Genomic DNA, 15,647 nt, shown 5'->3' with positions numbered 1-15,647 from the left:
AAATGAAATTATAGCTATGAATTGTTCGATCATTGTACAACGCAGCCGACATTATATATTATATCGACGAATGATGGTGCTGCTGTCTGGCATGTTAAAAATTTAAGGATAATTTAACAATTTAATAATAATTCGTTTTTGTAAATTTTGATCTCGGATTTTCTTAAAAAATCCTTTCAAACATGTTTAAAATTCTGCACTCTAGTTTTATATAGCATATCGTACATCTTACAATTTTGAGCTGCATGGCACACTGTACATCGGTATCCAGTGGCGATATTGATTAGTTTCTGGTTTATAACAACTGTAGACCGCGCTTTTGTGGTATTGTGGTAGCGTGTTTGCCTCGAGTGCGGCCGGATCAAACCAAAGACTTTAAAATTGGTATTTGCTGCTTCTTCGGTAAGCATGCGGCATTAAGGAGTAAGAGTAAAGACTGGTAGGCTCGGAGTTAGAATAATGTTCCGGGTAAGGTGACATGTCTTCCAGCGTGTCGGTCTAATACAAAGCAGTTTAAATAATGATATTACATTAACATGTTCTCGTCCTAAATATGCATATTAATTTGCCGCTGGTCGTTAAGCAGCCAATCACCATTATCATAATAACAGCTGTAAGGGAACGATCAAAGGCATTTGATTTTCTGTCGGTAATGGTAGTGATGAGTTGTGTTTCGCATGAGTATCCTGATCTGAATCCATGATTTAAGTTGGTAAGAATCTTGTTTTTCTCCAGATGTTTGAGGATGTGCCTGCATACGATGTGTTCTAGATGTTTGCTGGTGACAGATGTTAAAGATACAGCGGCTCTTTTCACAATAAAACTTACGAGCCATACACATTTCAGTATAACTTACGATGAATTTTAGTCGTAATATTTTTTGTGAAAAGAGTCGCTGGTCTATAGTTCTCTGCTAGGTATTGGTCTCCTTTTTTGAAGATACTTGATATATTTGCATCCCTCCATTCTTTTGGTAGTTCACCTTTTACTTTCCGATATATAAATAAAATTTTATTATTGAAATATACAATGCCACGTGGTAGCATATCCATCGAGGTACCGTATCAAAGACATACTTGATGTAACTTTCAGAATCATTTACTTTGTTTATACTCAGTTTTTTAAGGCTAAAAGTAAGGAACCCATAATTCAACTATCCATTTAGCTGTATAACAGACAGATGGTATATCTTTCTTTGAAACTTGAGGAAATCTGCATTCATAAACACGACGTAAGTAGTAAGACATACATGTAGTCCTTATATCATACGACATCTTTTTTTTACGTGCAAAAGAAAATAGGTTTACCGATAGAAAGTGCCTCTCTGGGAGACTTTAATTTAAGCTTCGTTTGCTTAAATAATCGTGATTTAAATCATGTAATTAAACAAATGATTAGCTTACCTGCAGTCTGACCGCCAGCGTTTGAAACCGTCACTGTCTTGTCTGAATCATTATAAAAATAGTTTTATTTTGATAAAATAATGGTACTCATAACTTAATAAATAACCTAGAAACTGTGTGATAAACAGTACTAAATAAATGTTATAATACTTGAAATATTTTGCTTTGTCTTAATAGACATATTAATACAGTTATATTCTTAATGTAGTTTTTCGATCAATTCTTCTGATACCAGTATTTTTTGTAGAAACGAAAAGGTTAACTTCACGCTAACTTATAGTCTAAACTCTAAAGCAATACTAAAACAATGTTTAGTTTCTAAAAGCTGCACAAATTGTATTGTGTATGAAGCATAGAACAGCTTATTTTAAAACTCAAACTTGGAATTTTATAAAAAAAAAAAAAAACGGTTGTAAAAAGTAAAATAACAAAAATACCGAACTCCAAGGAAAATTCAAAACGAAAAGTCCCTTATCAAATAGCAAAATCAAAAGCTCAAACACACCAAACGAATGGAAAACAACTGTCATATTCCTGACTTGGTACAGGCATTTCCTTATGTAACAAAGGGTGGATTAAACCTGGTTTTAAAGCTAGCTAAACCTCTCACTTGTATGACAATCGCATACAATTCCATTATATTGACAACAATGTGTGAACAAAATAAACAAACATAATAGGTAAAAATGTCAAAAAAAAGTGTACAGCAGTCAACATTGTGATATAATCGTAATCACTTTAAAAACAAACAAATATGTCAACAAAGAAAAACAAAATGGCATATAAACAAAGCACATAAGCAAAAATGAAAGACAGGAATACAAAAAATGACAATAGCACAGTAACATAACCCATGCAAATTAAATCTACAATTAAAACAGCCACACATTGTGTTTAAATGAATTTGTATAAATAAACGGATTTATTCTTATCAAAGGAGTGTTTTGAAACGAGTGGTCAGTTTTGTAACCTAGATTATGTGTTCTGAACCTCCGTTGATACCACTCTAGATAGTTTCTTAGGAAACTCCTACACAGACACTAAAACACTTGAGGCGTCCGTTTGGATGTGCGGGATGTATAAATACGCAACCACGTTCGGTCAGAAGGAGGAGGTGAATTCCGATGTCTCGTGTAGAAAGAGTATCGGGCTCTCTGCTTGTTAAGAAACCTAGCAATAACTCGTTGATGGGGTCCGGAAGTGTCTGTTACAAGGCTGAATTGCTGTCCCTATTCAAAATACTCTTATTTTCCTGGCGCATTTAAAATTTCCGGCCCCTCATCCCGGTCAATCCATATTACAGGTCCTACCTATTGTATTTATTGTTTATTTGTTTTAGTCCAAAAGATGCATGACATATGTGCAATTGGACGTTAAGCAAACAACAATCAATCAATTATATCTGAGAAGATGCACACGTGTAGTTTCAGATGAGTTGTGATAAAAAGGGAATCAACGTCCTTGGAAACCCAATTACGGAAGTATGTCCTCCTTCTCTAATAGCATGGACCATACTGATTAATTGATTGTTGTTAATTGCGTAACGTTAAGTGATCAATTTTTAAAGCTTAATCCGAAAGACTCTCGTGTAAGGTATAAGGTAAGACTGACTTTCTAGAAGGTGTATTCTGTACACGAAGAAACTTTGAAAAAAATACAGAACCCAACAAAAAGGCAGGGCGGAAACCCAATATCTAGATGTGTTTCTGAAAACCTTCACGCTTTCTTTTCTATAAAGTTTTGAAAAATTTCTAATTCCGTGGAAAGTTTATAATTAAATGAAATTATATGATCATTGTACAACGCAGCCGACATTATATATTATATCGACGAATGTTGGTGCTGCTGTCGGGCATGTTAAAAAGCTTAAGGATAATTTAACAATTGAATAATAATTTGTTTTTGTAAATTTTGATCTCGGATTTTCTTAAAAATCCTTTCAAACATGTTTAAATATACTGCACTCTAGTTTTATATAGCATATCGTACATCTTACAATTTTGAGCTGCATGGGACACTGTACATCGGTATCCAGTGGCGATATATTAATTAATTTCTGGTTTATAACAGCTGTAGACCGCCTCGGTGGTATCGTGGAAGCGTGTTTGCCTCGAGTGCGGCCGGATCAAACCAAAGACTTTAAAATTGGTATTTGCTGCTTGTCCGCTAAGAGTAAAGACTGGTCGGCTCGGAGTCAGAATAATGTGTCCGGTAAAGGTGACATGTCTTCCTGCGGACTGTTACCTTGTGAACTAGCACGTTAAAAAGTCCGGCTCAGCGTGTCGGTCTAATACTAAGCAGGTTACATAATGATATTACATTAACATGTTCTCGTCCTAAATATGCATATGAATTTGCCGCTGGACGTTAAGCAGCCAATGATCATTATCATCATAACAGCTGTAAGGGCCCCAAGGGGGGGGGGGGATGGGGAGGTAGGATAATTTTTAAAAATGAATAACTTGTCCTGGTAAGAACTAAAAATAAATAACTTTGAACAAGACAGGATGAAAATGTATATTCTGCAACAGAAAATGCAGGAAGCATTGAATGTGTACAAAAGTGAAAATAAATTTTCCCGCGGAAAACCGGAAAAAAAATAGGAATGCCTAGCAACAAACACATGACAAATGAAACTAAATCCGCAAAAAAATACCCTGCCCCCCTCCCAGAATATAAAAAAGATCTTTCCCTAAGTAATTCCGATTTTATTGTTTGTAGCGCTGTTTTAGAAGATGAATATACAAATAATCATCTTCTGCAACCCATAGAGTCGTGAATGTACACTATGTACAAAGGTATGGCCCAGGGTGGGGTAATATTTTATTCGTTTTGGACTGTTGAAAATCAAATTTTGTATACTAGTATATAATTTATTGACCAAAACCAAAAGGTCACGGCAAATTTGGTAAACAAATTAATGCAACAAAATCAGTGAACAGCGCAATATCATACTCCTCACTTTTGCATGGCAGCATAGCATCTACCAATAAAACTCATTCTGTGAAATATCAAAAGTTGCGTTCTATATTTTGAATACATGATTTATACATAATTTACATTAACTTTGATTAATTTGATTTTTTCAATTTTTATTTGTTTTCTGTTGTAAAATAAGGTCACCGCACGGCCTTCAACTATGCGCAAAAACCCATACCGCATAGTAAGCTCCCAAAAGGAAAAGTGTAAAACAATTCAAACGAGAAAACTAACGGACTGGTTAATGTAGAGAACAATCAACGTAAATCAAATTTGATATACAGCAATAAACGACAAATACTGAATTACAGGCTCCTGACGTGCATGGGACAGGCACGTACAGAATGTGGCGCAGTTAAACATGTTAACGTTGCTACTTAGACAGAAGTTTATACGTAATATTTAAAATTCTAACGATTTTGGTTCAGAAAAGACTATGTATAATGTTTTGCTAAATTTATCTATTATATTTTAAAAAGTGTACAAAAATATTATTTATTCAAAACACGACGGATACCTGTAAATATCGTCAAGAGGTCAGATTGTATTTCGTTTTATTTTTCCTAATGACTTGATCGGTGTTCTGTTTTACATTTTAGTCTACATGGACATTTGTAGCAATTCAATATAACATTTTTCTTCTTTTTAATCTTATTTTATGATGTTTTGTTTTCCGAAAGATAAAAGCATAGATCGTCTTATTTTTCAGAAATCATTTAAGATATAAGCTAACAAGTAACCGATTGATAAGTTTTGATTTACATGTCTAAAATCGATGTGATTCTCTGTCTGTTACCGTTTCCTTGTGTTACAGTATATGTATATGATAAAAGCGGTACCTGATCGCTTCCGTCTGGTCTGCTCCAAAATGATAAGGGTCGGTTGTACGGTGTTAGTTGTCAACACTCACAAAAGTATGATCATGCATGCGCATGCAACGAACACTTACATGTTGTATGTCCATCTACAGCATCTACAGGAATGCATCCCTTCACATTATCACACCTGCGCATGGAAAATAATAATGAAAGTTATTCCTAACTTTCTATATTTTAATGTATAAGCAATATTATCTCTAAACACGTTCTTTCTGAAATGCGTGTTCCGTATACCATACTTTTAGGCAACCAAACGACACAATAAAATAAAAGATTCATATCCACAGGTAAAATGTATGGACAATAGCCAAGTGTCCATAGGATATGTCAAGCTCTATTAATCTTCCAAAGTCTTGAACATTATTTTAGACTACCACATATCTGTGATCAAAACAAAATATCCAAACGAACCAAAGTAAACAAAAAACAAAAAACAAAGAAAACGAAATAAACACACACACTAGGTAAAACAATAACAAAATAGAAAGAAACAACAAACAAACTCAATCATTTGATTATATTAATTTTCACTAGTCTTATAAGTTGTGATACTTTGATTACCACCATAAAACATATAAATTTCAGTAAAGCAACAAATTGTTGGCCACAATAAAGAAAAAATCGTTAAGATGTGTGTACAGGAAACCTACACTGTTGTTTGTTTATCCCATCAAAAATGTCTCTATTTTGCAGTCACCCTTTACACTAATATTGATCTAAGCTTCATGGTGTAGACTAGACATGCACAGCCTAATCTTAATAACATGTATATGGTATAACTCGAGGATATAACGTGCTTACAATACACTGAGGTATTCAGAATTGGGGTAACAACAAATTGAAGCAATTCCAGAAGAGTCCTGACGTTTCCAGTTTGGGGTTAGCCTTATTTGCTCTGTGTTGAGGGTATAACTCTGCTTGTAGATAGAGAATAGCTAAAAAAGCACCTTCTTGGTTTTGCCCAGCTCGTTTAAATATGATTGAACCTGGTACAATGTAATTAAAAGTTCTGTTACACTTTGATATTTTTATGTTGTATCATACATAATTAAACAATTCTTAGGATTTCTTCATCAATTTTTTCTTTACTGCCTGTTGACATAATTTAAATGACACAAGTACATTTTGCTATTTATTTTTTATTCGCCAAATACAACTTAAGGGTAGGTTGGAATTTCCTTAGACAAAGATGATCTTGGTTAGTTGTTTGTGCTGTAGTTTTTTCTACGATTAATTATAATGCTTTGTGTTTTTTCCATTTCAAATTGTTGGAATGTGTTTCTGGAACAACTTCGGCAGCAACGTTAGTGCCCTAAATCGACTTCACTTCCTGTTTCAGGCGTATGGATATCAGTAACATAGTGTTCTGCTACAATTGGGCTGTTACTGCTGATGATGTAGTACCACTCTTCGTAGTTACAATGTGCCATCAAGCCCGATAGCCAGTGCGCCAGTCTTAATATGATTGATATATTTTTTATCCTGCAATCGACCATTTTAAAATACAAATACAGGTGTATCTAAAGGTGACGCGACAAAGTTAATAAAGTTAAGTATCCGTTTATAATCTCCTTTCATCTTGTTTCCTCTTACGAGCGCGACGAGCCTTGATTGTCTTCCTGTTCAAATAATAAAAAAATCAAATCTTTGTTCTATAATGCTTGAACATTATATTTGTCTCTCTTTCTTCCTGATTAACAAAGATCAGAATCAAAAATAGTTTGCTTTACGGATATTTCCAATTGAAATAGTTCAAGCATTATTTACATTTTTAATATATTTTCCCCGATCTACTATACGTTAATATCATATTAAATATATTTAATAACTATCTTTAGACCTTTCTGTGCTGTTACATCTGCATTTCTCTGCGCATTTTCTACCATATCGTTCTTCCACGCATTTTGTACAGTTATCACCTTTCGAAAAGTGACCAATCGGACATTCTGAAAGATAAATGCGAATTTAAAGACACAATTTTCATTTGATGATACGGTATTTTTTAAGAGCAAAAATACGGTCTTATTATTTTCAGTGATATTGGTGGCAAGTGTTGTTTCATATCTTATTTTAGTATGGAACAAAGTCTTGTTTATAAGATTTCATTCGTATGACATTATGTACAGACTGTTCTAAAAATGCAAAATATTTTTTCACGGAAAAATACAAACGGTTTTTTTTTTCTTTTACAGTTTGTTTCATCACGAAAATTAATAGAGCAAATTGTCCTCTTTTATGTTCATTTGCTTTAATACAACATCTTCAAACTGATAACCATGTCTTATTAATCAACGGTAAATGTGTAGTAATGAATGGACTTCTGGCTTTATATTATAAGAAAGAAAGTGTATAGTCAGAAATGTCTTATAGTATGTGACGTGTACATGTAATCGTAGATCAGCGGAATATAACGACTGAATTATTCTGGTTATTGAATGGTGTGAACTTTCCACGTATACTATACACCATTGCCGCATACACAATTAAACCATACACAATTCCCCGAACAGCATATGTCATACGCCATTCTTTCCCCCTTCCTTTGGAATCACATACGATTTGCATAAATCAAAATTATACGCAGTGTAAAATGTCTGACGGAATTGCAAGTTTCACTATATCTTCCAAACAACGAACCTGTTTCAGATATCATAGCAAAACAACGCGTTATTTATAACTATAATCTTAGAATACAAATATTCCCGTCCATATTGAAACTTGTTTTGCGAAAAACCTGTAAAAGCAGACTGCACAATTATCGTCCAATATCTCTTCTGTCTAACATGAGTAAAGTTTTTGAACGATGTGTATATAAGCACTATTTATACTTCATACGTTTTTTGATTATTGAGCACAAGTCTTGTTTCATGTCTAGCGATTCGACCAGAAACCAAATTTTTATTTATTTCTAATGGACTTAGTAAAGCTTTAGACTAAATAAGCGATATTATACGATATTAGATTTGAATTTGTTTATATCAGTAAACCCTTCGACTGTGACACTATGATCGATCTATAAGCAGCAAAGGATGGGAATTGTTGATGACCTTCTCCTAGATAACAGTTGCCGCGTGCATCGTTAACAAATCTCATCAGTCTACGTTTACTTTTGGAAGAATGTTGGTTGGACAATCCCAAAATACGAAGAGACAAGCATAATCTACTTTTTTTATTACATGGTTAATTGAAAAAAACCAATGTTACCGATATTCTTCCTTTTCAGCTTAGAAAGAGGGACGAAAGATACCAGAGGGACAGTCAAACTCATAGATCGAAAACAAACTGACAACGCCATGGCCAAAAATAAAAAGACAAACAGACAAATAATAGTACAGATGACACAACATAGAAAACTAAAGACTAAGCAACACGAACCCCACCAAAAACTTGGGGTGATCTCAGGTGCTCCGGAAGGGTAAGCAGATCCTGCTCCACATGTGGCACCCGTCGTGTTGCTTATGTTATTACAAATCCGGTAAATAGTCTAATTCGGTAGGTCACATTCGTGAAAAGGGAAGGGTATTGTTGTTACGACATAAGGAACATATCCGATATCATCTGTGAAACGGTTATTCCATAACGGCCAAAGCATACACCAAAATAGACTTCGTAACGTTAATCATTTCTAGTCCGTTCCTTCTTGAACTGCAGTAACTTATTATTTGAATAGTTTTTTTCCATCAAAAGTTCGACTTCAGAATAACCATCGATCAAATTTAATTATTTTCCTTCTCAATAAAAATCCCCAATTATTGAACAAAACAAATTAAGTTTTCACAGGACAACAAAATTAACAATAATTTGAACCATCATTTAATATCCAAACTTATATGTACCAAAGGTATAAATATACGTTAATTAATAATGGAAACAGGGAATGTGTCAAAGAGACAACAACCCGACCAAAGAGCAGAAAACAGCTCAAGGCAACCAATGGGTCTTCAACACAGCGAACATCCCGCACCCGGAGGCAGGCTTCAGCTGGCCCCTAAACAAAAATGTGTACTAGTTCAGAGAAAATGGACGTCAAACTTAAATGCGAAGCATATAGATGAACCAAAATAAAAAAAAACATACAAGACTAACAAAGTCCAGAGGTTCCTGACTTGGGACATGCGCAAAATTACGGCGGGGTTAAACATGTTTTGTGAGATCTCAACCGTCCCCCTATACCTTTAGCCAATGTAGAATAAACAAACACATAGCAATACGTACAGTAAAAATCAGTTCAAAGGAAGTCCGAGTCCGATGTTAGAATAGGTAACAGAAGAAACTAAGCAAAATGACAATGATAAAATAAATTAACAAAGGACTAATAGCAGTTACTGACATGCCAGCTCCAGACTTCAATTAAACTGTTTAAAAGATTGATCATATATATATATATATATGAAAATCAAGCACAATCCCTCCCGTTAGGGGTTTAGTATCATACCATCATAAAATATATGAGAAGAACATAACCCGTAACGTACGTATTTGTTGAACTTTAGCCATCTTTTTAGATGTTTATATTTTCTCTCTATATAGATTTTAAACTTACCAATGCATCGTTCGTCTGTTTGGTAATAATTGTTGCAGCAATGCTGAACTGTAACAGGCTTGTTATTGTGTTCTACTCTGAATTAAGAGGAATCTTTATTAGTTCATAAATATTTAATTGTAATAAAACAAAACAATAGATTTTGACACAAACGATATAGCAACAGTGGCGGATTTATCGGGGGCATAGGTGGCACCTGCCCCCCACCCCCCAGTCCAGGTCACCAAAAATAATTTCTAACAATTTCATTGCTACTTAATCTGATTATCTGGAGATTTGACTTCTTTAACTGGCTGTTAATTAACCCCAGCTTCAACATGCGTGATTTATGACAACATATCGGTGGGTGTGTAAATATTGTCATCTGTGTGTAATGTCTCTTTACAAAATATTTTTTTTGTAAACTACATGTACATGTTGATTGGAGTAGTACGAATATTTTCTCGGTTTTTAACACAATATCACAGATTGATATCGATTAACAGGTGAAAACTTCTGATCAGGAAATAAATTACTATCTAAAATCTGTGTTTTTGAAGAATATGTACAAAAAAAAAAGTAAAGTAACAAAAATACCGAACTCCAAGGCAAATTCATATATGAAAGTCCCTAATCAAATAGCAAAATCAAAAGCTCAAACACATCAAACGAATGGAAAACAACTGTCATATTTCTGACTTGGTACAGGCATTTCCTTATGTAGAAAAGGGTGGATTAAACCTGGTTTTATAGCTAGCTAAACCTCTCACTTGTATGACAGTCGCATAACATTCCATTATATTGACAACAACACGAACAATGTGTGAAAAAAAACCAGACATAATAGGTAAAAATGTCAAAATAGGGATACAGCAGTCAACATTTTGTTATAATCTTAATCACTATAAAAACAAACAAACATGTCAACAAAATGGCAGATAGACAAAAGCCATAGGCAAAAATGACACGAATACAAAAAATGACCACAGTACAACAACACATTACCGGGATGCATAAGTACCAAGCCACGCCAAAAGGATACTACCAAAAATGCAGTAAACAGTAAAGGTTAATAATTTTACAAAATCAAGATAAATAGATGTTCAGTGTCAATTATGTTGGTATCGATATATGGGATTACCATTTCCTGTGAATTTATTTTTTTCGAAACTGTTTTTTTTTAAACAAAAGGAAACTCACAATTTGTTTTAACCCCCCTAATCAAAAGCGCTATTGTATTTTTATAAGACATACTTTATAACATAATCTGGGACTAAACATTTATCTATATGTCCAAGCATACTGTAATATATGCATATTTTTCTTGTTTCAATTACTAGTACCATGTATGAGGCTTTGAATGGGTCACCATTTATAAGGATATGAATGGGGTTTACAGATAAGAGAATAATGGACAAAAAGGTTACATTAGAAGTGGGACCAAAAAATATAGATAACAGAATAAAGAGGTGATGACATATAAAGAATAAATTGATTGATTGTTGATTGCTTAATGTCCAGTGGCAAATATTTCATGCATGTTTAGGACGAATATAATAGAAATCAATTGGCAGAAGAATCAAGAATAGAGTAAAGTGGTAAGAAATAAAAGATATAGAACTATATAAACGATGATCTGACAACCCCAACCATTACCACCCACACTCACATATATACATCTCTAAACACATATGTAATTTTGGTTTCATGGTCTCCCCCAGCCCAGCCCATCCCCCCCCCTCCCCCCCCCAGACATTAAGGTTCTGTATCCGCCCCTGAGCAACTCATATCCAGTCCTCCCATTGCGTATAAAATACACGTATATGGAGATATCGAATCATATACACCAAAGCCTGATCATGAGTAATTAAAAATAATGGATGTGCCATTGAATACACTGTAGCATACAGATGTAGAAAAAAAAAACGATCCTTTTCATCTTCCTTGTCGAGTGACTGCATCGTTGTACTAAAATAAATATCATGTTGACATGACTTTATCAAACAATTTGAGGTAGACTTTACATTATAGGATGTTCGGAATCCGGACACGTTTGAACTTTAAAACACTAAACAAAAGATTCTAATTCTCCTTTGCTGGAAAATTATAAAAACAGTTTGTGATTCTGCAGAAGGAGGCCTTACTTTAAGGGAAACATTTGAGATGTTACTAAAAATGTACACATAAATTATATGTGATCTCATGTTCTTTTATTCTGAGAAAAAGAACAATATCACCAGTAAAAGAGAGGCGAAAGATACCAATGGGACATTCAAACTCATAAGTCGAAAATAAAATGACAACGCCATGGCTAAAAAAAACAAAAAAAACAAAAAAGACAAACAACAGTATACAAAACTAAACATAGAAAACTAATTATAAAGACCGAGCAGCACGAACCAAACCAAAACCAGGGGTGATCTCAGGTGCTCTGGAAGGATCAGCAGATCCTGTTAGAGTGTTATTGTTCCAGGTTAGACTTTACATCACATGATGTTCGGAATCCGGACTCGTTTGAACTTTAAAACACTTAACAAAACATTTTAATTCTCCATTGTAGGAAAATTATAGAAAAAAGTTTGTGATTCTGCAAAATGAGGCATTACCTGTAGAGAAACTTTTGAGATTTTTCTAAAAATGAACACATAAATTATATGTGATCGCAAGTTCCTGCATTCTGAGAAATAGAACAGTATAGTAAAACAGAGGCGAAAGATACCAAAGGGATATTCAAACTCATAAGTCGGGAATAAACTGACAACGCCATGGCAAAAAAAAATAAAAAAATAAAATAAAAGACAAACAACAGTATACAAAGCGCAACATAGAAAACTAATTATAAAGACTGAGCAACACGAACCCCACCAAAACCAAGGGTGATCTCAGGTGCTCTGGAAGGGTCAGCAGATCCTGTTAGAGTGTTATTGTTCCATGTTACTTTTATTTTACTATTTTGTCATTTGTCAACTATTAAAAGAATTGACTGATGACGTCAGATAAAATATATATATATATATATATTGTAGTTGTACATGTAGGTGATGTTTTTTTCTATTTGATATTTAAAAAATGAAAACTACAACTGTTAATGTAGTATCTCTCTCTTTCTCTTTCTTTGTTTTTGAAGGGTAACATTTGTTATTAAATTCACATTGATAAGACTGAGTATGTAGAAAGTTAAAATCAACAAATGCAGTTACTACGACTACGTTTAAAAAATTCAACAAGGAATAGAAAAAGTATGCCAGCAAATATATTTCTGTATACCAAAATACCCAAAATTACTATTCAAATCAATTTATTGTTGCCTTTTTCGGTGATTATTAATATCATTCAAACATTCAATTCATAAAGTAATGATTCTCTCCCAAACTTTAAAATGAATACCAGTCACGCTTGGGTACACGACGGCCATGACCGATGTAGTATTTGATCAATTTGAAGACATATATTGAAGACAACTTGTGCTGTTTAATGAGACAAGCGGGGTTGTCAATAGAGACAACTCATTCCGTACGGCCTTCAACAATGACCATACCCAAATGGTATCGTATAGTAAGCAATACAAGACATCGGCATGAATTGTGAAACAGTTCTAACGAGAAATCAGCGGCCTGATTAATGCTAAAACAATTTTACCAAAAACAAATATAATTGCAGATAGCAATCAATAATTACAACCACGACTTACATTTGCAGAAAGACTGCATAATTATACACATTGTTTTATTTGGGCTGTCTTTCTGTAATTGCAATTAGTGTAAAGGTTGGTACCTTTTTTGTAATAGCAAACTTCCCAAAAAAATATGAACATTGATATCTTGCAGACTAGTGCATTGCATTATGTCCATTTTGGATTTTGAAATAGAAACAAAGGTGGCCTGATATGTTTTTTCTACTTTTTATGCATTTAAATATGTATGTCTGAATTAAAGTTGCTAAACTCTTTTCTAGCAGTTTTAGTTATCACAAAACAAAGAAAAAAACATAAAAGATTACAATATATTTGATAAATAATACACTAGAATTGTCACAGGATTGCATTTTATTATAGAAGTGATAAGAATTAAAGATAGCCTCGTACGTAATAAAAATCAAAAATTGAATTTCTTCTGTAAAAGAAAAAAAACCGGGTCATTATCTAGTGCATTTATTATCATTTTTATGTAAATTAAAACGAACCATGAAATATCATAATTTAATTGGGTTATAGGACTTCCATCATTCTAAAACTACTATCTTGTACTCTAAAGTATAACATACCTCTGTGTTTTTTCACAAACTCCAGGACCAGGAAGAAGACCTCCAACTTGTATAGTAGTTAAAATAATAAACATGCTTTTAAGTAATATCCATTCCATCCTTTAACATGTTATGCTGAAAAAAAACAATGCAAAACTCAAGGAAATGAAAAATAGAATACTTGTGTATCATTGAACGAACATAAGGAAATAGCTTTATGTATTAATACGAGTATCAAGTGTTTTTATTTTAAGGTCAGGAACTTCCGGTCATTAAAACTCATTTTGCACTGATTTTGTCACAAGTGCCCCATTTAACCACTAAATATATTAATTTTTGTTCCAAATGCATTTTGTGTTTGAATAACACTTATATATATATAAGGTTCAGACGTACTTATTAATATAATTATTTCTGAGTCTGTATCTTGTATTAATTTGTAGGATCGTTTACAATAGATATTTCAACTGATCTGTAACAATTCCATCTTCATGCCTTATATATCATGTACTGTATTACGACGCTAGATTAAAACTGACGAGGAAAGGTAACACCCGGCCACCGAAAGCTTTATTTTGAAGCCTAGGTGGTCGTGTGGTCTAGCGCGTCGGATACAGTGCAGGCGATTTGGTGTCACGATATCTCAGTAGCATGAGTTCGAATCCCGGTGAGGGACGAACAAAAATTTGCGAAAGCAAATTTACAGATCTTACATTGATGGGCTTATGTTTAGACGAGTTATATATATATATATATATATATAAACAAGTCTAATTTGAAAACAACGTTCAAACCTATGATTGCGTTGGATAAAAACCGCAATTTTTATACGTGTGCATGTAAAACAAATTTCTCAAAACAAGTTGCTTTCTTTAAAAAAAGAAATGCAATCGTAAACGCAAATGCTTGTTTGGCATTAAATATTAGATAATTGTTTTTTTTTAGATAAGAGTTAGTTTCTAGGCTTATGTTCAAATACAAATGTGAAGAAATTTAATCAATTAATGATTATTTGTGCTTTAAAAAAGAAATGCAATACGTGAAACTTAATAGCTGTTTTTATTGGAATTTGAGATATATTCATGGTTATTTGAACAATGGCTTGATATTGTTCATTATTAAGATCCTTACACCTGCTCTGCAAGATTTTTGTGATGCTTAGGGTAGTAAGCATTGGCAATTTTAAGTTGTGTGTTTTGTGCTCTTAAAAGGTTTAGATGACAAACCTCTTTTTTTAAAAACAAAAACTTTTTAAAACCTTTAACTCAATTTGAAGATATTTTTTTAATGTCCCTTTTTATTTTGATGTTTTTTTATATTTTAAATTGTGGGTCATGAAAAAAGGCCTGCTAGTTTAATTGTAAATATATATAATTTAAATTGCACTGTATTCTCTTCACCTTGATGACCAAAACCAATTCATTTAGAAAGCTATTTACAGCCTAGACAAAACAGCTTACACCTTGTACTTATAAATAAACAAACTAAATTAAAAACAACAAAACAACTAACATAATCAAACCTGAAATTATCACTGAATACCCATTTCTAAACATTAGTTTGTTTAAAGGCCACATTTATGAACTGTTGTAAGGTGTTCCTTTTTTATTTGAACACGTTTTT

The 15,647-nt window shown here is 33.3% G+C and overlaps 1 protein-coding gene across 2 annotated transcripts in view; it reads right to left on the bottom strand.

Moving 5' to 3' along the window:
- The window catches only part of LOC127713863 (uncharacterized), a 79,926-nt gene extending 65,736 nt beyond the window's left edge, over nt 1-14,190 (bottom strand). The window contains exons 1-3 of one of the 2 annotated variants that reach the window (XM_052219834.1): nt 14,046-14,190; nt 9,804-9,880; nt 7,101-7,206 (exon numbers count right to left, since the gene is read on the bottom strand). In XM_052219834.1, the coding sequence (XP_052075794.1) occupies nt 7,101-7,206; nt 9,804-9,880; nt 14,046-14,143 (281 nt within the window). In that variant the 5' untranslated portion in view covers nt 14,144-14,190. The remainder of the gene's footprint in view (nt 1-7,100; nt 7,207-9,803; nt 9,881-14,045) is intronic. The other variant, XM_052219833.1, reaches the window with a different exon arrangement.
- Nucleotides 14,191-15,647: the final 1,457 nt, after the last annotated feature.

The sequence above is a fragment of the Mytilus californianus genome, unplaced genomic scaffold, assembly GCF_021869535.1.
Source record: "Mytilus californianus isolate M0D057914Y unplaced genomic scaffold, xbMytCali1.0.p SCAF_82, whole genome shotgun sequence".
NCBI lineage: Eukaryota > Metazoa > Mollusca > Bivalvia > Mytilida > Mytilidae > Mytilus > Mytilus californianus.
This window is presented reverse-complemented; position numbering and strand designations above follow the sequence as displayed.